Below are 27,317 nucleotides of genomic sequence, written 5' to 3'. Positions count from 1 at the left end.
TTACTCTGGTGTTTGGTAGCTCTACAGTATGAAACCCTTTCAGAATGCAGTGGTTCGATAGCTTGTTAGTACGCCTGACAGTTTCATGACAGAGCCGTAAATGAAAAAGAAGACACATTCACTCTAAATATGAATCTGTCACTTTTTAAACTGCGTCTGGTGTAAGACTTGCATGGCATGTGTACAGTTAGTCTTTGCTGTTGTAATGGTTATAACTCACCCGGTTTTGTGCTCCTCTGGGTAAAACGTGCTTTTAATCTTCCTCAGTGGCTGTGTCACTGATGGATGATGGGGGAAGTCTCAGCTTACAGTGTGTCTCTGACTGCAATTATGCCGCAAGAGGAGCAGGCAAAGTTCAGTTCAGTTCAATATTTGGAGGGGGGAGAGACAAAGAGACACACATGGCTTACACAGCTCAGATAGTGATTAATGAAGTGATGCAGCTCACCTTTAGTTCACCTCTATGAGCCTCAGTGTTGTCAGAATCAATGGCATCAGAAAGACCTGTTTTAAAGTTTAGTATCTCATGATCAGGCATACTCAGAGGGTCAATCAGAACCTCATAGGGGACAGCAGGATGTCTCCATGAAGATGAGATGTGGACGCTCCAGCTCTCAGACTGCCCAAAAGTCCCTGTGGACAAACAAAAACATTTTCCATGTCAATGTTTTTCCAAATTGCACGGCATGGTGCTGAAGGAATGTGACAGAGTCAAAACTATGGCCTCTTAAAATGTCACTATGTCTGAATCCATTTGAAATCATTTCTCTGCAGTGTCCCTCTGTGCTACACACCTCACACAGAGCCACAGGAGCATTGCATCTTTATTTACTGAGTGCTATGAATAAGTCTGAAAAATAAATGCCAAATGATTATTAATGACATAATGTCATGAAAAACTGAAGATCATTACTTAAAAAACTGATTATTAGGAATAACGTGCAAATAAAAATGATGTCATAAACAAATGAATCTGCCTTCTCCCCAGTTAACTTGTAGACGCTATGGATGCAGATTTTCAGTAGGTGGATGGTGGCTGTTTCACAGCATTTAGAGAAACACAGCAGAGATTCAGTGAGAGTTGTAGTGGATGTACAGCAAAGCTGGACTACCAAAACGCTAAGTTACAGCACGTTTAAAGGAATAGTTCAACATTTTCAGAAATATGAGCACTAGATCAGAAGATTGACACCACTCTGTTTGTCTTAATTTTATTTCTGGGTTTGGTTCTGGGTGAAAAAAAGAACATGCAGGTGATGCTGGATGATACATTTATTTAAATAAAATGAAAATAATAATAATTGAATTTAATGTTTTAACCCCACATTTTAACCCCTTGACGTCTGACTATGTGTGTCTGTTTTGTCCCCTTCATTAGCTTATTATAGGATTTGCTGTTTTGGGTAGAGGTTGAAAATCATTTTCATGTAGGACTATTCTCTCTGAAGGTTGTGTATTAAATATGAAGTTATTGCCAGTCATCTTAGCTTACCACAAAGACTGAAGACAGGAGGAACTGTTAGCCTGGCTATGCCAAAAGGTAAATAAATTTACCTACCAGCATGTCTAAAGCTATTACAGCTATTCAACTATACAAACACCAATCTGTGAAATTAAAATGTTTTTTTTTTTTTTTTACATAGGATATCTGTGGAACTGTTCCTTTAGGGCTTCAGGTTCACTGTGTGTCAAATGCTTTGTGGGAATTTCTTCAAATGTATTTGTTTGTTTGCAATGTAATGGTCATTAGGTAGGTCCTGCATCACAATGGCATAAGCCAACTTAGTTTTAAAGGTCCCATATAAGAAGACAGATTTTCATGTTTTTTCCCATTAAAAAGCAAGTAAAACTACTGCATGAATACTATGAAAGAATCAAATTGCTTAATCCACAGAGAAAGGCAAAAAGTTCATATTCAGGAACCGTGCCTTGAAATGAGCCATCAGGATATCTTTGGATTGTGATGTCACAACTGTAATACCTACAGATAGAAACTATCACTGCGGTGTCTTACAGTCATTCCCCAACTGCAATGACATAAAGGGGGCTTAAAGAGACAGGCACATTTCATACTGATATACATGTATTCAGGCAGAAAGTGCAAAAAAATAATGTGTTTTTTGAACATTAATGCATATAAAGATGTTCTATTATAAACCCATAATAAAAGTAAAACCTTAAAATAAGCACAATATAAGACCTTTAACATCTTTTTTTAAATGTAGGTAATGTTGTAGAACAGCTACATGGTGAGTATTCCTCAATCAGTTTGTGGTATTGCCAAAATGTGACTGACACACTATAAACCTGGAGCCAGGTAGTAGCGTAGGAGCACTGGTTGTTTACCAGCTCTCGAGGCAAAATATGATTATGCTGCCATGTAGTCTGCTGTGTGCCCTGTGCTTGATGGGTACTTGAAGGTGACAGGGTACATACAGAATGCACAGAGTGGGAGGTAGGGGGTAACCTTAAAAGTGCCCAAATTTTTATCCCAGGTCCCTTAGTGGGTTAATCCAGCCATATCTGTCACACTGAAATGAACACACCCACAAATAACAGCATTTCTACCTTGAGCAATGCACCATGCTCAAGATTAATGTTGTTTACATGAACGTTAATATGGACTAGAAAGAGGGGATTGACACATGCAAGATGACACCCACCTATGAATTCTCCATGTGCACTCCAAAGGCGCACTGTGTAGTCAGTGGATGAGGTAAGCACTACTTGATCATTGTCAACAATCTGCAGGCTGGACCAGAATAAACAGACAAGAGATGAAATGAGAGAAGGCATTTCTAGCAGAACACTGTAAATCATCTACTCTATAGGTATATCTGACGGCAGATACAGCCCGGGCAGCATCTCACCTCTACTCATCGTCTGTTTAAGACCTTCCCACACACAGTTCTTCTATACTTTGTTTGTACTGAAGCAGAAGGATGTTATGCTGCCCCTGCTGCCACTGACACCCAAGACTGAGAATGATAGGTTCTACTAAGGATGTTCTCACATGGACGTTTGCGTATTACTAACCAGTTATAAGTTGAAGACACAACCTAGAGTTACCTGTTCTTTTTTTTGTTTTGTTTTTTTTTTACTTAAAGGAGCAATGTGTAGGATTCATAGGATTTAGTTATTAAGTTATTTTTTAACACTTTCTTGGCCAAGGGACTGCTAACTACAAGGGCCAACACGAAACACGAATGACCCTATCTAGAGCCAGTGTTTAGTTTGTCCGTTCTGGGCTCCTTTAAAACATGACAGCCCGTTCTCATTCCAAACTCATAAAATACCGCCGCTTTGACAATGCTTTTGGTGTAAGATTGCAACACAAAAAGGAAAAATGGAAGTCCACTGTAAAGCAGCAATATGTGATGACTTGGGATGAGAGCGTGTTGGCTAGGGCATGTCGGTTTTTATTGAGAGACAAATTTTCCGCAGAGGTCTCCTCCTCTCTAAATCTCTAAAGTACTGAATAAAGTAGTTGTATGTTTTAAAATAATTTGTTTTTTGACACTGTCATGACAGAGTGGCTGATAACTACTCTGGCCAATGCAAAAATGTGAATGGGCCTATCAAGAACCTGTGTTTGTTTTTTTCCGTTCTGGGCTACTGTAGAAACATGGTGGTACAATACGGTGGACTCTGTGGATGAGGACCTACTCCCTATGTAAATATAAACAGCTAATTTTAAGGTAACAAAAACACAACAATTCTTATTTTCAGGTGTTATCCACTATAGAAAACATACTTATTACATTAAATTTAATTTCTGACATTATATCTCTATATCGTACACACTGGACCTTAAAGACAAGATGAATTTGTGACTGACCATGATTAAATGTGTTATGTATTTTACATACCCAGTAATTCTGCTGGTATGAGCACGCCAGAAGTTGTCAGCTAAATAGATGTAAAAAAAAAAATGAAGAAAAAAAAACAGGAGGACACTCACAAATGTGACTTTGCACATTCTAATATACAGTCCCTCTTTACATTGTCACCGTAAACGAAGTTGAAAAAAGGCAACTAACCTCTGAGTGATTTCTGCTCAGGGGCAAACTTCTCCACATTGTAGACATAGATGTAACCGATTCGGTCAGCAGCGTACAGCAACGTGTCCTTCTCTGTTTTTGCCAGTTTTGTAATCTTTTGTTGGAACCTTGACTGCAAAACAGATATAAAAAGGAATAGCATTTTCATTTCTGTTTTTTAGTTGTAACATTGAAATTGCAACTATTCATATTCATTTTTTGGATGACTAAATGTTACCTTTCCTGTAGGCAGACTGAATACATTACCCCTGATAATACGCCTCTCCAATTTATCTGATATGTAATATCAAACAAAATGTGCCTGGGTAACAAATAGGCAACAAACAGTAGCAACTAATCATGAAGAGACAAACATATATCAAAATAAAACCACCTTTAAATCATTAAGGGACAAAACACGAGTGGGGTGTGATAGCAAAACAAAAATATTGCTTTTTCAATGTCTTTTCTGAGAAATAACAGCCTCAAACCACAATTTCTGCTTTCTTTAGGAGGACTTAGGCACACATTTAATTTCAGCTTTCTGCCCTGTGTTCACCTACCTCTCATAATTAAGAGTCCCTGCTTTGCATTATGTAGCTGCAAGGAAGGCACCTGCTAGTTGTTCAAAAACTAGAACTAAGCAAAGAAACCATGCACTGCAACTGTTAAATCAACAATTTTAAAGGTAAGAGAAAAAAAAAGAAAACTAGTCTTATTGCCTATTATCCAAAAGTGAAATTAAGAAATAAATACAAATAAATCCAATTAAATATCTTACAGCTTTGAAGCTGCCCACAAATTTTCCTCCGTCAAGCACGTTCCAGAGGTTTACACAACCTTTAAAAGAGAACACCTAATTAAGAGTGTACTGAAACACATTATGAAAGGTTGTAAAATGCAATTATGTGCTGTAATGAGTGCTGTTCATAAGACTGACCCATGGCTCCAGACGACAGCAGAGCTGTAGCTGAGAAAAACTGCTTCAACTTGGAGTTCTTTAGGAAAACGATGCCTGGGACGCTTGTATCCAGTCCTGTGTGACAGAAAAAAAACATCAAATAAATACTCTGATCACATACACATATGGATATTTTGACCATTCCCTCTGCCACAAACTCACCTTCAACATTTTGGTGTTCGGCTAGAAGAGGGCTGACAAACCGACACCGTATACGTCCAGAAACCACGTTCCAAACTATAATCTCTCCATCATAGCTACTGGTGGCGAGCAGAGATGGGGGACACTGTGCCATGCAAAGGATGTCTTCCTTATGGCCATTTTTCTGTGGAAAGACAAAGTTTGAGTCTCTCTAAGCAACTGCAGGATAGAAAGTTCAGAAGTTCTGCCACGCAGTTTATTTCCATCAGTTTAAAGTTATAAAAGACCCTGTTTTTGTTTGCACTTTGAAGATAAAGAGTAGCCTGTTTATTATCACTTCACTATGTGGAAATGTGTTAAAGCTTCAAATATTAATTCTTACACTGGCAAGGAAAATGCAAGGTTTTAGATAGTATTTTCTAACAAATAAAGCCTGATATGGTACCACAAGTAATAGTACAGATCATATACAACCTTTAAGGCATAGCCATCCGCTCTCATTCTGAACTCATAAAATACCACCGCTTTGATAGTGCTTTTGGCGTAAGATCGCAACGCCAGAAGCCACCTTTCGGAGTTAGTTGAGAATGCAGACAGACAGAACCTGTTGTTTCTCTCATGAAATGCTGCAGGATGGCATCGGGGTGTACACATCCTGTCTGACTGTAATGGGGTTTTTTATACCTTACCATGTGCCTTTCCCTTAATCATAACCATCTGTGACTTTGTTGCCTTATTATAACCATCCATGCCAGCATGTGCATTTGTTGCCTTTTACTTTCATTGCCTAAACATAACCATGCAACGTACATGCAACGTGCAACGTAATTCAGGCATGTCTTTGTGTTGACATAATGGTAGCGGAACGTAGAGCCGATGCAGAAGGACACCTAGAGCATAATATCTAGATGCTTAAGTTCTCTGCAACGTGGCAATGTGTGATGACTTGGGTTGAGAATGTGTTGGAATAGCCTAGTTCTTGGGAACATTTAGGGAAAAACCATTTGAGAAGATTCATAAGATAAAAAAGGGGGTATCAATCTTTTCTTTGACTCATGGTAAGAAAACCAAGAAGTGTATTTTCAAAAATGTCAAACCATTTCTTTCACTATATTAATTCAGAAATGATAAAAGAGTTTGAACTCATAGAATAAGCATCAAATGTCGGTGGTCTGTTCACCGAAAACTTCAAAAAGTCCATTCACTACTGAGAGAAATTATAGACCACCAAAGTCTTGCTTTTTCTTCCACCTTCTAACCAAGTGTGTCACATATTTTGGATCAACTAGTAACTTGATGTCAAACCTATGAGTGAGCAGACAAACCAAACATTACTGCCATTGTACCTAACACTGATACAAAGCAACTCATCTCATACTTTATGTGCTTCTTGCTGTCTCTAACTGAACTCAACAGAAATATATTTAGCTCAGAACAATGTTGCCAACAAGAAACTGTCCACAAATCAGGAGGAGCAGATGGCATTTTTGACTTAGGCTCTGATAAGTGAACTTGCTGTAAATTATATTCCAAGCCAAAGCGAAATATTTAGCTGAACTGGGCCATGTTTTAAAATATTAATGAGATGCAACACAACGCTGACCATCTGGAAGAACAGAAAAATTCACAGTGAACCCAAAGGCTCAGTGGATAAGAGGAAGGGACCAATATATATGGAGCCCATTGATCTTTCTCCTGGAGGCCATTAATGAGAGACAATTTCAACAGCGGGCTCTGTGGATAATCAAAGGGGTCACTTTTCTTACTGGCCTCTGTAATGCATTCTTACTGCTCTGTTAATGGGCTTCTTTGGGGCTGAGTGTAACCACCAACCATAATGAAAGAGATGGAAGAGGACTCAGCGTCACCTCCTTCAATGAATCATACAGCATCACTCAGAATCTATGTGCCTCCTAGAGCTCATATCTAGAAGTTTGCTGTAAGAGGTAACCTTCACACAGGTGAAATAAGATTGGGGAACCATAATCTATTGTGGGATATAAATGGGGACTGATAATGCATCTCTGAGAGAATGGGGCTGCATTAATTATGGTAGCTGGTGATTTTAACCTCATAATAATAAAGTGGGGTTTGGTCTTAATAGTTATAAATGCTATAAGTTCTCAATTCAATCCTATTTTCAATTCAGTTTCATCTATAAAGTCTTATATCACAAATTGCAATTAGCCCTATGGTGTGTTCACGCAGAATGTGATGTGAGCATTTTGCATGGCAAGTTTACATACATATATATAACACAACACAATATTGGTTAATCAAGCAAAATCACTGAGCATTTTTTCCTGTTTTTTTCTGCCTCTGACAGGACTGTCATACAGCTGTAGACATGCACTAAGTATAAACTATGCAGGCAGAACTAGTCAGTTTTCAAGAAGTGACAATAAAAAAAGCAAAGAAAGAAAGAAAAAAGCGTAACAGCAATGACAGTGAGTGCCACCAGCTTTAGGAGTTGAAAACATTTTCAATTGAACAGTTGCGTTTGTCAAATCTGTATATGACCTTTTTTTTGTAACCCTTATAATATGAAAAGCAACTAGTCTTGAATTTTTTTCACAATATCTAATCTAGCCCCTTATCAAAAAAGTTTGGACACGCCTGGCATAAGACAGCTCACTGTCCTTGGACCCTCACAGATATGGAGAAACTGCAAAATCCCCTCGAAAACCCCTTAAAGATCCCTGCAAGAAGCCTATTAGCACAGCTAAAGAACAGGCGATTTATTCTTTTGCTCCTAATTTCTCCTAAAGGAACAGATTTGAATTCAGTACTCTCCAAGTAAGAAGCTGATTTACTTCTCAGAGACAAAGAAAAGACTATTGTTAGCAGCAAAATGTCCCCATGGGTCCAAATTGTCTATAAATATTATTTTGTTGACTATTCTAAGGTGATTAGAGATGATAATAACACCTAAACTAAACACTTACCAAATGTTTAATAAATAATGTGTACATCTATAAACATTTCTTAAGTTTTTTAATTGATACAGCATCTGCTTGCCTGATTTTACTTTTAGGAAATGCTCAAGTCTAAAAGTTGGGTTATCAAATTAACTTTCACAATCCAAAGTATAAAACCTCCATGATGAGAAACAGGATCCCTATAGAATACAAATGGTGTTAGCAGCTCTCTGACGTGCCTTGATTTGCAAAACTGTGACATTTTAGAAGATCGAATCATGTGAATTTATTATGGTGATTTATCTTGATATAGATGAATTGATTTTTGAATACAAAATAATCATGAGCCTAAACTTTTGTTCTGAATCTAATCCTGACATCATTTTATGTGCAAAAATTAAGTACTGGGGGTTAAAATATTGCGGTAACCCTATACGACACTGTGGTGGGAGCGCATGGGGCATTTGATGCACACCTTGTGTTGAATTGAGTCAGTGATAAAAGCATCCTTACATTTCAGAGGGAGCTCAGTCTCTCTGGAGCACAGCCTGTCATAAACGACAGGTGTACTGACAGGTCAAAGCCCAGCTGCACTGGGACTGAGACACAAAGAAAAGCTATGTGATGTGAGGACAAAAGCACTGACGTGTATAAGCGAAAACCGAAAAATCATACACTATATACATTAATATACAAAATATGAGTACAGGAAGATGTCAAGAAACTAAAGCATTTCAAAATGTGTAATAGAAGAGAAATGGCACAAGGAAAGGGAGAGAATAAAAGTGAGATGGGGGGATTGAGTAACTTGCTGCTTGAGTTAAAACAAAGTTTCTGCAGGCGATGCTGCACAATAGGGCAGAGATCAGGGAGGCTTTGTTAGCCATCTCTCTGAGCTTTCCAGCCAGTCAGCAAAAACGACTCTTAAGACCAAAGTCTACAGAGTCCTCCATGTGTCTGTGCAATATGAACACAGAAGCAGCGGGTAAGCTTTATCCTCACAGCCCTGAAGGTGCACCAGTGTTTGAGGCAGAGCTCGGACAGAACTGGCCAAGTACTTTTACTATACACTGTACAATGATGGATTAGTGCAAACACAACATTTTAATAGTATAGTGCATCAATGTGGAGCTAATTTATCCATCTTATATACTACTGTCTAATTTACATAAATACAATGCATCGTATTTTATGTTTTGGATGTGAAATCTTAAACGGATTCTTTATAACCATGGCTGTTAAATAAATTTAATGTGGTAGAATTTTTTTAAAAGGGTGGCTAGATGAGGCCACCGAAAATCTTGGGGTGTACACCCAAACCCGAAGCCATCACTGCATTTACCTTGCTAAATTCAGCATAAATTTGGGCGTTATTTAGTCATTACCCTTCTCGACAAGCCATACCAACATAGATATAAAAGAATGCTTTAGCTTGTCTTTTACTATTACAAGATTAGCATAAAAATGAGAGTTTCATGGCCTCTTAAACACAGTAAAATCAACCTAGAATTATTTTTGCCAGATGGAGAAGGTGGTGGGGCTAGCAATTGTATTAGGACGGCACAACTGACATAATGGAACAATATTTGTCTCTAACATGTAGTGGAGTAGAAGTATAAGAGTATCAAGTTTAGTACCTGCAGTACCTCAAAAAATTGCTCATGCACAGTCGGGAAAACTGTGGCGATCTGAGCCTGTTTTTTTTTTCTCCTTCTGCACGATTACAGACAAGCTTGCCCTAATGTATTAGGGCTTAAGGGAGTAACAATATGAGGTTATACTGTTAAGAATGATTTTAGCTCTAAATTGCTGGATGTTTCTTAAAATACCTGTGATGTTGTAATTTAAGCCAAAATGCCTGGGGAAAGGTGAGCCACTGGCCCACTTATGAGTATTATTAACAAATTACTTTACTGTAATTTTGTATTCTTATGTTCTTATCTCCGAAATGATGTGACATTTTGAATTTTAGACTAAAAGTTCAGGAAGTTTAGAATGGAAAGTCTGTACATCAGATGGCAGGTACAACAGGAAGACTCTAAAGTGATACATGATAAGTAACACCACACAGGACATGAAATTTCCACGATGTAGCTCAATTTTTGTCTCCCTATGCTCAACTTAGCCCTTATCAGCGATAAGTTGAGCCAAGAGACTACTTTTTTTCTTTTTTTTTATGAATAGTCATATTTTGAAAACAGTTCATTTAAGATCCAAAGTGATTCTTTTCAGGGCTGCACCACATGCTGAAATGTATGTACATATTTTAGCTGGAGATGCTGCTGTCATGCCTTTCATTTTAGAGACGCCTCAAGTAAAAACTAGTCCAACTCACCCTGCTCTCCCCGACTTCAGTAAATATACCTAATTATTTTCCACCACTGGAAAATGAAGGATTTCTTATTTTTTGTTAAAAAAAGATATATATAATAAACAAAACACTGTAGTAAAAAAATGACATGATTTCATAAGGGTTATAAATAGATGAACAAGGGGGGATTGAATAATTACAGAGCTAACAGACATTCTGCACTTACATGATGTGTTTTTGATCATGCATCCAGTTGTCAACAAAATCACCCAATTTTCCTTTTTGTCACTTTCAACACAGACAGTTGCCCTTTTTAGAAATCGAAGGATAATGATTGAATCCATCCAATGTTTCTACCGCTGTCATCTAGACGGCCTGAAATAAATGCCTCAGGGGGAATACTAACTCTCAGCAGGAGCTCATTGATCTACTTATTAATTTGAGCTTCCTGAACACCTTTTCTCAAAGTTATTGTCAAGACAATTTTTTGTTCATTAATCACCAGATCATCCTGCCATGAAGGCCTCGGTCTCCGGACATGATGAAGGTCCTCAGGAGTATCCTGACAAAACACAAATGCGCATTTAACAAACAGGACTTTCTACATATCAATACATTTTGTTATTTTTGGATTAGATATATAGCTGGTAGGACATCCTATAAGCACATTAAAATTCTAATGAACCAGACAAAGTGTCTTCCTCCACGCAGCGAAGCATGTGCACATTTCTTTCAGGTTTTATAAGGAAAACTACTATCATTGGGTTTTTTTCTGTTTCAGAATTGAGTTCAGCTGGTAATGACAATGTAAACAAATGCAAATGGGATGCAATGCGGAGGAATGGAAGAATTGGAGAAATAATTGGAATGGGATTTCTGAAACACAGCTGACAAATAATACCTAGAACTCATGTCTTTTGTACTCACTGAGTAAATGTCAATCTTCCGATCCCGGCCGACAGACATCACATAGCTTCAAACAGAAAATTGCACAAGCTCAACATGGATTGAAATTCATACTGTGCCAAGAACAGCTGCCAAATATCACATCATTACTCACAAGTTCCTGTGAACTTGCAGAAAAATGCAGTCACACACTTCGTTACATTCACCATCTACAGGAAAGATTGAAAGTGATTTTTCCACAATTAATTGATGGTATAGTATTTTCAGCTTTTTGTTTTGAGGACATAAACATTGAGAATACTAGCCTGTTCTCATTCCGAGGTCATCACATACCACCACTTTGTCAATGATTTTGGTGAAAGATGCGAACAGACTTTTGCAGTAGTATGATATGCTGCTGGGTGGTGTCAGTTTGTAACATGACTAGACAGAATCTGTCTCAGCCATATAGTATGCCGCCAGACGGCACCTGGTGCGGCAGTGTGATACGTGGCTGGACAGATCAGGTTGAAAAGCTGCTGGTAATATAAGTAGCTGGAAGTTCCCTTTTGGGCAGGTGGGCTGAAGGGGTCCAACTAACCCCTGGACTTTCATCTGTGAGCCTGGTGTTTGCTTCCTGCATGAATGTAGAGCCACACCATGATGTTTTTTTTTTTTAAACTAACCACCCATGCAGTTGTTGCCTAATCCTAAACATGTGTTTTTTGCTGACATCCTAAAGTTGGTTGCAGCATCCCGAAATGACAGCAGCAGATGCAGGAGGATACCTAAAGCATAATATGTGACGCAAAAGTCCACTGACAAAGCTTCGATATGTGACAACTTGGGATGAGAACGTGTTGACAATACAAACCCTTCTTTAATGTCTTTAGGCACTGTCCATTGCTGAAGTTCCAGATCTTTAAGCAACCATCTCTTCCACCTGTGATGAGTCTGCAAACAGAAAGAAGTTTGATGAAGTATTGGCCAAATATATTATATGAAAACACTTCAGCTGCTTCATGTACTATACCTCCTTCCTTTGGAGTCAAAAGTCAAGCATGTGATAGCAGACAGGTCATGTGTGCCGCCAAACTCAAAGACCTCATGCCCAGTGTCAAAATCCCAGACTTTCACCACCTGGAACAAAAAAAACATTTTCAGTTAATTGGCATAAATATGATGCTGGTGTTCCTGTTTCAACACAGACTGGATTAATTTTTCAGTGGAAATGTGAAGTCAGGTCACCTGTGTCTGTGATGTTGTAAAGCACTAATTTACTCACAGATCCCTCAGTGCAGCTGACAACTTGACGAAACTCCTCACTGTAGCCGCAGCACATTACCGGCTCATTATGTGAAACAGTGAGACGTCTATGCAGCCGTGGCCTCACCGAGGCAAAAGATAATAAAATGAATAAAAGAGAAATGAATATTAAGGTGCTGCATTCATCTCTGAGGAAAAAAAGTCAAATCTGTGTCTTTTTGGGGACAGTGCGATGTTAATCCCTCAAAAGAAAATCTTCAAAAGCATCAGCTGTCCTTTTTTCACAAACCATCGTCCTTAAATTAGTTCAGTTGAAGAATATTTTCAAACTATCTTCAGACTGCATTGGATTCTATGATGAATAAAGCACAAAGGCATCACAGCTAACCTTATCTTCAGGGAGAGCACAGCCATGCAGTCTGCTGTTATGTGAAGGGATTTCATAGCAGAGGAATACGAGCATGCAGATATGTCACCGCGAATCCCGCTGGCTTTTGAGTCTGCTGTAAACAGGCAACACTGATCTGGAATATCCCAAATCTGAAATGGAGAAAAGGTGAACAACAATGGAGGAGGTATTTACAAAATTCACCTAAAAGCAATACCAAACAAAAGAAATAATTAATTATAAATTAAAGTCCTGCATTTGAGGTTCTATGATTTAATTTAAGTAAAAGTACAGAAGTATTAGCAATTTTGCAATTACCCTTTAAAACCTGGATCGATATCAGTTTTCTTGTGCTGCATTCAGATGCCTTTCACAAGCTATTTAATCCTCAAACCTAAGCCAATTGGTTTGACATCTTTCAAAACAATGAGTTAAAAGGCAAGTAGCAACTTGGCAAGAAATGCCCCGCAAACTGCAAGAAATAAGTAAAAACGTGAAAGGAAAATAACTTGAAAAGTAGTTTTAAAAAACTGAATTAAATGGAAAATTCAAGGGAAAATGCCCAGAAAACTACTTTGATTTCTTTTAAAAACAACAAAGTGAAGTCAAAAAACAAAAACAAACAATAAGATTGTCCGAAGCAAATCAATTTGTTGATCAATCAGTTTGTTTTTATTTTTTGACATCAATTTGTTGATTTTAAAATAAATCAAATCAATTTGCTCAGGTGTGAAAGGGTTAACGTATCAAAATATTGGATAATAAATAAATTATGCAGAATTTCATTGTTATATTCTGGGAGAACGGGGTCACTTGGAACAGGAGATTGTCCGTTGGGACAGTCCGTCTATTAGCAAGTTAGAAAGCAACTATGCCATTCATCATGCTCATACTCAGACACAACCGAACAACTGAAATGAAGACTTGGACAGCAAAGTTCCATATCTTAGTAATTTATGAAAACATGATCATTTTACAAATGTTTTCATTTTCTGAAAGATGTTCGTGTGAATGTGTGAACAAGTGACAGTGTAAAGGGTGTGAATTTTGGAAAAAAAGCACCCCTGGTAAATTTTACAAAATTGTACCTTTTACATTTTGGTTAGGCTTAAACTGCCAGAAGGCAACTGCATTTGTTCAGGCATCAAATTATTTTTATGACTGTTCAAGTAGTCTGTGAGTAACAGATTATCTCAGTGTCCTAAAAGACCCCACTGCTACTCAATTATTATTATTTTTGCATGTAAGCAGAACTTAAACATTGTATCTGATTGAGGCGGAGCTAATTTATACTTCTATTTGTACTTCTAAACAGTTTTTTTTCACATTCTGTATGGTTGTGTGATATTTGGATATTTTAGACCATGAGAAATCATGAGTGAAACATAAAAAGTGAGTCATGGATTACTTTCACAGTGTTGTCTGCAGAGACAGAGAAAATCTGACTCTCCTCTGAGAGGATGTGGAGGAAGATGATGGGAGCAGAGTGGCCTTTCAAAATACCAGTCGGTTTCCTAAAACATACAAAACAGAACCAAGAGGAGATGGCATTTTAAATATATGTTAATTGTCTTTAAGAAATCCCACAAAAGCCTGGTTTCTCACCCAGAAAAATGTGGGTTCCACATCCGCACAAGTCGGTCCATGCCTCCAGTGACCAGCAAGCTGTGCTTTTGACAAAGGTCAAAGGTCTTGACACCTTTGTGGATGGTGAAAAGTGTCTGGTCACACGACGCCCGCAGCTGTGGAGTCCAGCTCAGTTGGACCTTCTTGGTCTTACCTTCGTAGCACGCCTCTCTGATCTCATCCAACTGCTGCTCAGCGTCCGTTAACGGCAGCACGCAGCCTCGAGAAGATGAAAAAAGCATTATATTACAAGGCTGCCTGTTTGAGCATCGATCAAACATGCTTTGTGGAGCAAGGGTAAGCCATTATCAGAATAAATGACCGAGATGGCAAGTAGACATGGCCGATCACACACACACACACACACACACACACGCATACACACGCTGGCATTGATTAGTTTATTTGTGATAGATGAGTCATGATGAGTCATCCCTCAGAGCCCTCCTACCATGCTGTCTAATGTTCAACACAGAGTTTAATAACTGCACACTGTAGAGTGAAAGGACTTTTTTAATCATTTCCACATTTGTCACTTCTTTTATCTTGCTCTTAAATCACAGAACAATCACAGAGAATATACATGTATAAGAATAGACAGGTTTTGTGTGTATTTTAAGTCCAAAGTCACAATAATGAAACTCTCTTGCTTGTTGGTTATTATCCTGATTGTACTGAATATGTGCCAAAAAACTAAAAAAGCCAAAGAAACAAACTAAACAGAAATTACCTATAACGAGGGAAGAAGATTCTTCATTTGACGAGGACACAACAGCTTGAAAACTTGGAAAGTATTTTGCCTGAAGTTTGAGAGAAGAGTTAGTTTCTCAGTCTATTTCAGGATTATCTGATCATAATGCAAGAAACTGCCACACTACTGAACAATATGCAGTGTTAAGCAGCTTGCGCAGATACTGTAAATTGTCACTTGTTGAGTTTTAATTTATTTTCTTGTAGGGAAGCATACAAACACATGGAAAAGTAAAATGTCACCTGTGTTACCCAGTCCTGATGAACCTTCCATCTTACAAATGTTACATTTGGAGACAGCACCGCATTGTCAACCGCTATGTTGGGCATGCCTGCAATCTTTGGTAATTTATTCCATAATCTATAAAAAAACAGAAGTTGGAATGAACAATCAGTCCAGAAACTAGTCACATTTTCTGAGGCATAGCCTTACTTAAGTAAATTACTTTTATTTTATTTTTATTTTTTAATTTATGCAGGGAAGCTAAAGGAAGCAAGGGTATAATTTTCCACCACACTGAAGTTTCTGTGCTAATACAGTTCTACCTGGCTTCTTTTTCACAGTAAAGTCTATATTTTCTGTCATAATTAGAACAAAATATGTGCACACCTCTGAAAATAAACATAATTTCATTAAAAATACATTGACATGTGCAACATTTGACAAAGAAAAGAGAAATACAAAAGATAAAATTTTAAATGCTGTGGTCACAGTACTGGTGCAATACAAAGACCTGCCAGTCAGTGAAGTACTATGACTCACTTGAACAACTAATATAAACTGTACATGACACACATTTTTATAGCCTGGAAAACGGTAATCATCAGATGCTGTAGCAATTTAAAGGAACCCAAATAAGTCCTGAATTTTGAAATTTAATTTGAAAGCTGAAGATCTGACTTTGGGCATAAAACCTTCTCTCTGTGAGAACTATTTAACTGACAACATTCACAAAGCAGATATTTTAGTCCCCAATTTGGTTGAAAATGAAATATTTCCCTATGCTCCTCTAAATATCTGCCCATCAAAAGCTCAAAATTTCCAATATATTTCTCAGTATTTAATATTTTTGTGATATAATCAAGAGTTTCTTGTATTATAATGACACAGTGAAAATCGCATTATGTCAGGACAGCCTGAAAGTGTGATTCACTCCATATGTGTATCACAAACTAAAATGAACTTTTTATTTCATTTTCTTCTTTTTAAAAGGGCTTATTTTAATCTTCATCTCATCCAGTGAAAGTATCTCTGTTTCTTTTTGGAAAACTTCACATCCAATTAAGCCATTCTGATTCTGAGTCATGCATTTATTGTAAAATTTTGCCGTGACTGTTATGGGTCATGATATTCTGCAGCAACCCTCAAAAATTTGTAACCATCAGCAAAGTGTTATTTTGTTCAGGAACCACCAAACCCGCTGCAAATGCTTTTCACTCATAGGAAATATTCTGTTTTTCACTAACAAATTCCTTTTGATCAGTGAAGTACATGATCTGAGAGGAAAACAAGAAAGTACACACATCTGATTGACTGTTAATGGCTGATGTCTCCCTCAGGCTCAGACGAGTTCTCCAAGAGTCTAATCACTAACTGAGTAGTTTGCATAATATTGCTGAAAATGTTCTGATTTACTGTAAAAAAAGTGTACACAGTACATGCTAGCAATACATTTTAATGTGTTTATGATAACTTTGGCGTCATACAATTCTAGAACAATTGCAAGAATAAATGTTGGAATGGCGTGGTATTTTTGGACACAGTTTATATGTATCATATTAAATCAGTTTGAAACTTTCCATTTCTTTACATTTCCACAACACTGTGGTTAACTTGTGGTTTGATTTAGGCACAAAAACTAATTGGTAATGGTTGGGAAAATAACATGTGTTGACTTATAACATCCAGTACAATTAAAGTTGGAAATGCCACTGATGTCTAAAAGCTGGAAATGCCACTGATGTCCGCAAAAAATCACGTTTTTGATGGCGTAATCACTTCAGGAAATGCTGCATATGTCTCGCCAAAAAAATGGCATTTTGTCGCACAGTTGAGGCTGTAAATGCTGTAAATGTCTCATCAAGAAACATGCTTTTGGTGGCACAATTATTGCTGGAAATGACGCAGATTCCTTGCCAAAAAGTGTGCATTTAGTGGCACAATTGAGACTGTAAATGCTGCAAATGTCTCGCCAAGAAACATGCTTTTGAATGAACTATTAAGGCTGAAAATGACACAGATATCTTGCCAAGAAATGTGCCTTTGGTGGCACAATCACTGTTGGAAATGCTGCAGATGTTTCACAAAATAAAAAATTAGCTGACAAACACCAGCTTTTGGTGGCACAATCACCGCTGGAAATGCTGTAGATGTCTCACTAAGAAACAATCAAATTTTTTGTTAAGAACATGTCTTTGCATGAGCAACAAATGTCTTTAACGATGGTATACAGTTCAGTCGCCATCAGTACTAATAAAAACTGTCACTTTAGAAACAATATGATTATGAAATGTACAAGTCTCACATGTCAGTGGTTTGCAGAAATGTACAATGCCAACATGTTCCTCTGGCAAGTGGGCTGCTAATTCCTGTTTAAATAAGACTGAGTAACAGTGTGTCTGAGGGTTTATTGAACAACTGAAGAAGAGTGAATGCATGTTGTAAGTCTTTAAAGAAGCACAATTACCTGAGGGTATCTCCAGCAGAGGATATTAAAATGATAGTCACACATCCCTGAAACACAAATACTGAAATTAACCTCTGCCAGTTTTAATCAAGGAGAATTTAATTAATGACTTTTTTTGAGAATTGGATCAGGTTTCAACAAAAGGACATACCTCAGTGTCTCCATACAGAATACAACAACTGTCAGGGCCGCTGTAGCTGTAAGGAAAAACACAAACCATTATTGTAACTTATTGTGACATTTGAACGTTATGTTAACATGGAGTTTTGTTGCTCACCCATAGTCTAATGTCAGAGGTACTGTGTTGAGTGCATTGATCTGACAATAAGGCTCCAGAGAGGAAAGCTCATAAAGCTGGATCTCTCTGTCCCTGCAAGATAAAGAAGACATGCATTATAAACCAAGAACAATCTGAAATCTTAAGAAGAGTAATCAGTGTACTCAATAAAAAATTTGGTCTTTAAACCTTTTTTTCACATTACCCGGTTCCGATCATCAGCTTGTTGAACTCTGCCATCACAGTAAAATCACTCGCCCATTTGGACGTCCTGTTTGCAGGCCCTACATCCTGTAAGAAAATGAACAAATTAATGTGTGGAAACTTTTTGCTCTCACAGAATTCAATTATTATCACAACTACAGGAGGTAGACAAAATAACAGCTGTGCAATTTTATGTAATCCAATAGAACAGACCTGAAATAAATACTTGTGACAATACAGCTGAGAGTTATATGACATATTTCACTAATGTAGTGTAAAAGCGTTCATGATTGTTTTTGTCTTTGCTATGCATACAGAGGACTGTCAAAATAAGACATTACACTTTTTATATATAATATAGAAATCTTAGTCTTATGACGTTTTGTTTATTTCGTATCATCAACAAATCCCTAGAAACTAACAATGAATTGATTTCACTAATGAGTGTTGGCTGTGTAGTCTAATCATGACATCCATCCATCCATCCATTTTCTTCCGCTTATCCGGGGTCGGGTCACGGGGGCAGCAGCCTAAGCAGGGAAGCCCAGACTTCCCTCTCCCCGGCAATTTCGTCCAGCTCTTCCCGGGGGATCCCGAAGCATTCTGAGGCCAGCTGTGAGACATAGTCTCTCCAGCGCGTCCTGGGTCTTCCCCGGGGCCTCCTACCGGTGGGACGTGCCCTGAACACCTCACCAGGGAGGCGTCCTGGAGGCATCCTAATTAGATGCCCGAGCCACCTCATCTGGCTCTTCTCAACGTGGAGGAGCAGCGGCTCTACTCCGAGCTCCTCCCGGATGACCGAGCTTCTCACCCTATCTCTAAGGGAGAGCCCAGCCACCCTATGGAGGAAGCTCATTTCGGCCGCTTGTGCCCGCGATCTTGTTCTTTCGGTCACTACCCGAAGCTCGTGACCATAGGTGAGGGTGGGAACGAGGATCGACCGGTAAATCGAGAGCTTTGCCTTTCGGCTCAGCTCCCTCTTCACCACGACAGAACGGTGCAGAGTCCGCATTACTGCAGACGCTGCACCGATCCGCCTGTCGATCTCCCACTCCATCCTTCCCTTACTCGTGAACAAGACCCCAAGGTACTTAAACTCATCCACTTGGGGCAGGATCTCGTCCCCGATCCGGAGGGGGCACTCCACCCTTTTCCGGCTGAGAACCATGGCCTCGGATTTGGAGGTGCTGATTCTCATCCCGGGCCGCTTCACACTCGGCTGCAAACCGATCCAGTGAGAGCTGGAGGTCACGGCCCAATGAAGCCAACAAGACCACATCATCTGCAAAGAGCAGAGACCCAATTCTGAGGTCACCAAACGAGACCCCCTCAACACCCTGGCTGCACCTAGAAATTCTGTCCATAAAAGTTATGAACAGAATCGGTGACAAAGGGCAGCCCTAGCCCCATTCCGCTTGGCTTGTCAGCACCTGTCTGTTGCCTCTGGAGTCCCACAGGCCAAGAAGGCCCGATAGGACTCCTTCTTCAGCTTGACGGCACACCTTACCGCCGGTGTCCACCAGCGGGTTTGGGTGTTGCTGCCCCGACAGGCACCGACCAACTTACGGCCACAGCACTGGTCGGCCGCCTCAGCAATGGAGGCACGAAACATGGCCCACACGGACTCAATGCCCCCTGCCTCCCCCGGGACATGGTCGAAGCTCTCCCTGAGGTGGGAGTTGAAGCTCCTTCTGACGGGAGACTCTGCCAGACGTTCCCAGCAGACCCTCACAATGCATTTGGGTCTGCCAGGTCTGACCGGCGTCCTCCCCCACCATCGGAGCCAGCTCACCACCAGGTGGTAAGCGGTTGACAGCTCCGCCCCTCTCTTCACCCGAGTGTCCAAGACATACGGCCGCAAGTCCGACGATATGACTACAAAGTCGATCATCGAACTGCGGCCTAGGGTGTCCTGATGCCAAGTGCGCATATGGACACCCTTATGCTTGAACATGGTATTCGTTATGGACAATCTGTGGCGATCACAGAAGTCCAATAACAAAACACCACTCGGGTTCAGATCGGGGGGGCCATTCCTCCCGATCACGCCCCTCCAGGTCTCACTGTCGTTGCCAACGTGAGCGTTGAAGTCCCCCAGCAGAACGAGGGAGTCCCCAGAAGGAGCACTCTCCAGCACCCCCTCTAAGGACTCCAAAAAGACTCTGAACTCTGAACTGCTGTTTGGACCATAGGCACAAACAACAGTCAGGATCCGTCCCCCAACCCGAAGGCGGAGGGAGGCTACCCTCTCATTCCACCCCTGCCCGGCACCTCTCACCAGTGGCAAGTCCAGAGTGGAAGAGAGTCCATCCCTCTCTCGAGAAGACTGGTTCCGGAGCCCAAGCTGTGTGTCGAGGTGAGGCCAACTATATCTAGTCAGAACTTCTCAACCTCGCGCACCAGCTCAGGCTCCTTCCCCGCCAGAGAGGTGACATTCCACGTCCCCAGAGCTAGCTTCTGCAGCCGAGGATCGGATCGCCAAGGTCCCCGCCTTCAGCTGCCGCCCAACTCACACTGCACCCAACCCCTATGGCCCCTCCTACGGGTGGTGAGCCCATGGGCAGGAGGTCCCATGTCACTTCTTCGGGCTGTGCCTGGCACTCGCCATCGACCCCCACCCCCAGGCCTAGCCCGGGGGGGGGGCCCCGGTGACCCGCGTCCGGGCGAGGGAACCTCTGGACCATTCATCTTATTCTTCATAAGGGTCTAGTGAGCTACACTTTGTCTGGTCCCTCCCCTAGAACCTGTTTGCCATGGGTGACCTTACCAGGGGCATAAAGCCCCTGACAACTGAGCTCCTAGGATCACTGGGACACACAAACCCCTCCACCACGATAAGGTGGTAGCTCAGGGAGGAGGAATCATGACATGCTGTATCTTATTTGACCCCTAGACCTCATTGTTATCAAAGAACTATTAAAAACATATTAATTGTTTGCACTGGCAGATGTGTTTCTTCAGTGCAATGAACATTGGCACTGTGCCTAGCTGTTATAGGAAATTACTGGTGCTATTTTTCAGAAAGAAAAAAACAACAACATATTCTTGGGCTATTAAAAAAAAGAAAAAGAAACAAAGATTTGTGTCTTCAGTGAGAACCAGCAGTTTTGATATTGAGTGCAACAAATGAGGTATTGAACAATGGACTAACACATTATTGGTTTTGGTCTTTTCATGGGATGTCTTTACAATAAAGAAAGATAAAGAATGAACTAAGATTTTTTCTCAAAGTAAGAAAAATGTACAAAAGTTAAAACATACAAACATATGTTTGGTCTTCAGCGATTTCAGTTCAGGGCTCCAGCAGCAAACAAACCCATCTTCTCGCACTGTTACGATGGTGCCATCATGGGTGGAGTGGATGTTGACGATGGGAATGCCGTGACACAACGGCTTCATCGTGGCAGGCAGAATGAAAGCCACCTGCTTACTCCGTCTCACAGTCTCCTGCTTCTCTTTGTACTCCTGCAGCATGTGTGTGCAGAAGTCACCCTGCGTCACAATACTCACTGTTAGAAGTAATAATGTTGCGGTTGTCTGTCCTCCATATTGATTATTATAAAAAAATGTTAGATGATTATATCTGCAAAAGGGTAGGTTTTGTTTCCAAGGTAAGGAGGCCACATAAAGATGTAAATAAAGAAAATAATTATAATAAGTAACTACTGCTATTTCCAACATTTTATATATGTATATTGAGATAGAAATTATAAAATGTGCCATTTCATGCTTTCCAAATTATTAGTAGTCTAAAAAAATACACATTTTGACTAGTTATAAAAGTCTTTTACCGTCTTATCTAATGTTGAACATTTGATCGATGTTCTATTATTGCATAAAAATAGGATTTTGAAAAGTGAGAGTGACGTGTTTTCCCCATCACCTGTGGAAACTTTGACCTCATTTACATGGATGGATTAAAAAAGAGAAACAAAAAAGACCACAGAGAGATGCAAAGGAACTGCAAAGACACCAGAAAATAACTACAAAACAGGCAAAACAACCTAAAAGAGAAACAAAGCAACTACCAAAAGACACAAAAAGACCAAAAATCTCAAAAAAATTATGTCAAAGATATACAAAATTACCTCGATAAGACACAAAATTACCCGAAAGAGAACTACAAAAAGACACAAAACAACTATAGACACAAAATGACCACAGAAAGACACAATATAACTACAGGGAGACACATTATGACTACAACGTAACGCTGAAAATCCAAAAAATACATGAAACTACCTCAATAATACACAAAATCTAAAAAAAAAGGCCCAAATGATTATAAGGAGACACAAAACCATGAAAAGATGCATGAGACCACCTTAAAGTCTGTGTTTCTTGCGCCTATATTAGCAAATATCTTTCCATCACTTCTGTATGAATGTACAAACATCATCATTTTTGATCATTTTCGTTTTTACAATCCACACAACCTGTAAAAATTGACTAACTATCCAGCCAAAGGAAAAGAAAACACAGAAAGGTTATTTAAATTAAAGTCAAGAGTCAAGACTCAGTACAAACACAGGCCATTACTTGGGAAAAGATCACCTATCACCTGTGAGTCAGTAGACAACAAATGTGTTACTGTAAATTCAACTTGGCTCCACAAAAGCTGATTGAGCCCAAATCATTGTTGAGTTTCAGTCACACTTGCTCCATAAATCCTAACTGAATTACAATTTCCAAAATAACCCTGTCACTTTGTAGCAGCGTAACTATTTTATTGCAGATTCCTGGTGTTATCATGCATGAGGAGTGTCATAACGAAGGAAATTCTCTTAAGTAAAAAGGGTGCATGCTCCATAGGAAACAAATATGAATTTCATCTCACCCATGAAATCTTTCCTTGGCCTGAATAATCAATCCTCTTAAATAACCCTTGAATCTGCGCATTGCTCTGTGAAATTCAAGGAACAAAAGAATACAGAACAATGACACTTATTGTGAATTAATCAGGTGGTTGCAAAGGCATGTCCTCAACTGCAAAAAAGTAAGACACAGAGATCACAGAGACAAGAGAATCTGATGGAGAGTAAGATATAAAGAGAAATGCCACACTGTCTTACCGTCTTAGGCAGACCCAGACACTTCTGCACCATACGCAAAAAATTCTTTGCATCAATGGATCTCAAGCCACCCGCATCAGATTCCTTCACAAGAAAAAAAAATACACTTAATCTTGCAGAAATTAATCATCAGACTGTCAGAGTGTTTTTAAAAGATGAAGTTATACAGTACCTCAAATGCTAGCTTCAATTTCTGGAGGTTGTCAAGTGATATTGTCTCATCAATCTTTTTACAGAAAGGAAAGACAGTGACATTAGATTGTGACTTGAGCCAATTACTTATTGTGAATATTATAAGAAAGAATACATTAAACCAGTAATAAAGTTTAAATGACAAAGATTCTGTTTTTCAGTCCATTCAAAGCACTCACCAGGCAGTTCAAAAACTCTGTGTGCTAAAAATACAAATTTAGAGAGGAGACATTGACATTATATAATTATCAACACACATGAGTGGGGCTCCACCTCTAAGCACTAATGACTATCTGTAAAGGTCGCCACAAGCCATCACCGGTTGTGTAATGTCTCAGTGTTGCTTGCACGAGGCCAGATGACAGGCCGCGCTCTCTGTGTTAATGGCCCCTCTTCAATTTGCGGCGGTTTCCTAGCAACGGGTCCTTGATCCATGACACTCTTTGATCTATCATTAATAAATAACATGGATAAACAGCCTAATTCCTCAAGGATGTAACCAGAGTTGAGGTTTCCCTACGGTATCTCCTGAATTGCAGAGATAATTGTTTTATCAGTCAGAGTGATGGAAGTGCAGAAAGTGCTCATACAACCTCGACTGCTTTCCAAATCCCTTTATTAGAACTGCATAACTTTGAACTCCTGAGCCTGCCCCGTCTAATCTGTCATGGCACATTGCTCATTACATTAAGCAGGAGAGTGTGACTGACATCTGCAACTGAAACCCACAAACTTCAGCCAGTGTGTGTTTTTGCAGCAGTCTCCTACATAAGTCCATCATTCCTGTCAGCTTGAAAGCTTGAATTTAAATCTACTGGGGTCCTTTTAAGTAGTTGGCTCAGCTACTGTGTTTGTTTTACTTTGGCCTGAAGCATGGCCATCCCTGGCTCTGGGACAGATTGTCCTGCTGCTGTGCTGTCAGGCTGCGAGTAAATTGATCATCAACTTGATTTAAAATGGCACTTTTGGCATTAGCTCACATTCATTCTGCCGCTCACCTTGTAAGTGAGATGCTGCAGCTGGAGTTGAGTTTGAGCATTGGGAGAGAGCTGTGTACAGTGTTGAGTGTGACAATGTAACACTCTAGTGACACCCTGAGGCTAAAAGCAGCAACTTTCAGAACTCAGTGGAAAAGAATGAAATCTATCATGGCAGTAAAATAATCTGAATTTTGGACAAATTTTACGATATAGGTTCAAATAGATCACTTACCTTTCTCATTTCCCCTTTAGATACATGTTTTAAAAACTGTACCTTGAGACTGCGAGTGTAGTCAATACTGAGGTGTTGTCGTCTCATGATTTCAGCCTCATCTCCAAGCATGACAGAATGTCTTCGCCTGTCCTGTCTCAGCAGCTCTCGAACAAACCAGTCAGGCTTCTCTTTTCTGTCCTCGATAACACCCCCTCGTCTTGGTGCTGACAAGTCATCTGTAACATTCTCACCCCAACGACCTGGCCCAGAAGTGCATGTCCTCCTGTGCCCTGTACTACCCAGTTCAGAGAGGATGCTGGAGGATTTGAGATAAAGTTTTGATTAAATGTATGCATAGCTCTTAAATGTATATATATAGTATTATATAGTAGGTAAACATTGCTTTGGCACTTATTAAAAAGTATTTGAGAAGAACATTATAGTATCTTTACTTGATTTAGGGAAGCCAGCATTGTTATAAACTAAAAAAAAAAAAAAGTCATGCAAGTGGATACTCACAGGTCTATTTAAGGTCCAGTGTGTAGGATTTAGGGAAATATTTGGCAGAAATGGAATCACTAGGTTTTCCTTATCTAAGAACGAGCTGATTTATCTACATAAAGAGCGGGTCCTCATCCACAGGGATCGCCATGTTGCTCTGCCATATTTCTACATTAGCACAGAACGGACAAACCAAACACTGGCTCTAGATTGGGCCATTCAAGTTTTTGCATCAGCCAGAGAAGCCCTTTCTAAAATGAGCAGCATTAGAAAAATAAATGTTTGAACATGAAACTGCTTTATTCAGTTTTGAAACACTCTCTGTTTGTTTTGGAGAGGAAAAAACCCTGCAGATAATTTCTCACCAGTAAAAACCTCCCGAACAACTGGATCTCAAGTTATGTGAGGAAAAAAAGGTGACCACATATTAGCAGGTGCTGGTCTAGCAGCCAGTCCATGACATGCCAAACAGCTTAGGAGAAACACTGATTTGAATCATTAAATTGCTTTATTCAGTGTTTTTATTGTTTTGAACCGCATTATCTGTTTGTTTTGGAGAGAAGGAGACCTCTGCGCATGCTTGGTCTCCTTTAAAACCTCCTGCACATCTGGATCAGAAAAAAAGTGCATTGTACAAAAGCACAAATTATCTGAGAAAATAGGTGCCACACATCAGCAGGTGCTGGGTAATGGCCTGTCACTGACATGTCAAACAGCATGAGAGAAACACTGATTTCTAAAGTGAACCTACAGTATTTTTAATCACTTAGTCCGTTTGTTTGGAGGAGTAAAATCTCCTGAACAATGAACACTGAAGGAATTCTACCCAGTAAGAAGTTTCAGCTGGTTGCAATCTGTAATCTTTGCTGCTAGATGAAATTTAAGTCCCCCAAATCTTACATACTGGACCTTTAATATTAGGAGTGTAATTGTGAGCCCTTTGTTTTAGTGCACTACATGGTAACTGCTCAGTGCTGCCACAGATGGCAACTCAAGCACCATGACAACAGTAAACATTTTCTGAACATGACTTAGAAACAAGGAAAGCTTCAACCCATGATCTCTTACCCATAAATCCAAACTTACAATTAAGCAAAGCTGTCATTAAATAAGATCAAAACTCTTAAAAAAAACGTAATTTACCATGTGCGAAAAAACAAACAAACAGCAGATTACCTGTTCAGGTGTTGGGTTTCTAATCTTCCTGCAGCTGATGAGGAGCGGACCTTTTTCCCCAGTGGCATCCTAGTTAGACGGTGAATCTCAAAAGTTGATGTGATGTAAAAAGCAGACTTAAGAGCAGCACATTTCCTCAGTCAGACCTCCAAACAGATGTTAATCTGACAGATCTCACATTAGTGTACCTGACACTCACTCTAACATTACACCTGAGCAGAGCAGGTGGCCCCATGGTAACTAAGAAACCAAGAGTGACAACTGAGACTGAAAGACTAACTGCAAGAAACCTGCACTCGGACATGTTGACAGAGCACCAAGAAACAGCTCTGTCAACATGTTATATCATGTTGAAACTGACTATATATTTCACTATTTACCTTGTAGTTTAACTAGTTCACTGTTGTAGCAATCTTCATAATTCATCTCATTTATGTTGACATATTTTTACATTTTCATTGCAACTGCCTAGGGAGTATCCCCTTTGAAAAGGCTTGGAAAAAAACACAAAAAGAAAAGAAATAAAAAAAAACTGCTGATTTTGTTATCAAGCTGCAAACAGACTGCATCATGTCAGGGAGCAGAATACGGGGGCGATGAAACATGAAGGCACACAAATATCTTCTCATTACACAGAGATGTTTAATTACCACATCACACAAATTCCATATAAAAATGACAAAGCAAATTAATTCTGCAAGACACTTTTAATGTATTATATTATCTAT

General features: G+C 39.5%; 1 protein-coding gene across 1 annotated transcript; it reads right to left on the bottom strand.

Moving 5' to 3' along the window:
* wdr95 (WD40 repeat domain 95) lies at nt 1-26,657 on the bottom strand. Its single transcript, XM_042486988.1, has 28 exons — nt 26,590-26,657; nt 24,973-25,228; nt 23,527-23,610; nt 21,716-21,946; nt 18,456-18,541; nt 18,251-18,343; nt 18,125-18,170; nt 17,974-18,020; nt 15,530-15,647; nt 15,274-15,336; nt 14,988-14,995; nt 14,516-14,818; nt 14,319-14,424; nt 12,911-13,062; nt 12,542-12,644; nt 12,290-12,396; nt 12,131-12,210; nt 11,432-11,486; nt 11,299-11,344; nt 10,874-10,933; nt 5,164-5,326; nt 4,981-5,076; nt 4,822-4,880; nt 4,041-4,173; nt 3,870-3,909; nt 2,664-2,752; nt 449-633; nt 1-322 (listed from the first exon to the last, which is right to left on the bottom strand). The coding sequence occupies exons 1-28, from the start codon at nt 26,655-26,657 to the stop codon at nt 254-256; spliced, it is 2,946 nt and encodes a 981-aa protein (XP_042342922.1). The 3' UTR covers nt 1-253.
* Between the last annotated feature and the right edge of the window lie 660 nt (nt 26,658-27,317).

Source organism: Plectropomus leopardus, chromosome 5, assembly GCF_008729295.1.
Source record: "Plectropomus leopardus isolate mb chromosome 5, YSFRI_Pleo_2.0, whole genome shotgun sequence".
Lineage (NCBI taxonomy): Eukaryota > Metazoa > Chordata > Actinopteri > Perciformes > Serranidae > Plectropomus > Plectropomus leopardus.
Note: the sequence above shows the minus strand (reverse complement) of the source record. Positions and strands in the feature narration are given on the sequence as shown.

Bases quoted from the DNA above. Each gene is read 5' to 3' on its own strand.
- wdr95 (XM_042486988.1), bottom strand. From the start codon at position 26,657: ATGCCACTGGGGAAAAAGGTCCGCTCCTCATCAGCTGCAGGAAGATTA. The intron at 15,337-15,529 runs GTGACATTTTAC...CTCAAACTTCAG, and splicing joins ATCAGGACTGGGTAACACAG to GCAAAATACTTTCCAAGTTT. The intron at 4,174-4,821 runs GTAAGATATTTA...TCTGTTTTGCAG, and splicing joins TTGTGGGCAGCTTCAAAGCT to TCAAGGTTCCAACAAAAGAT.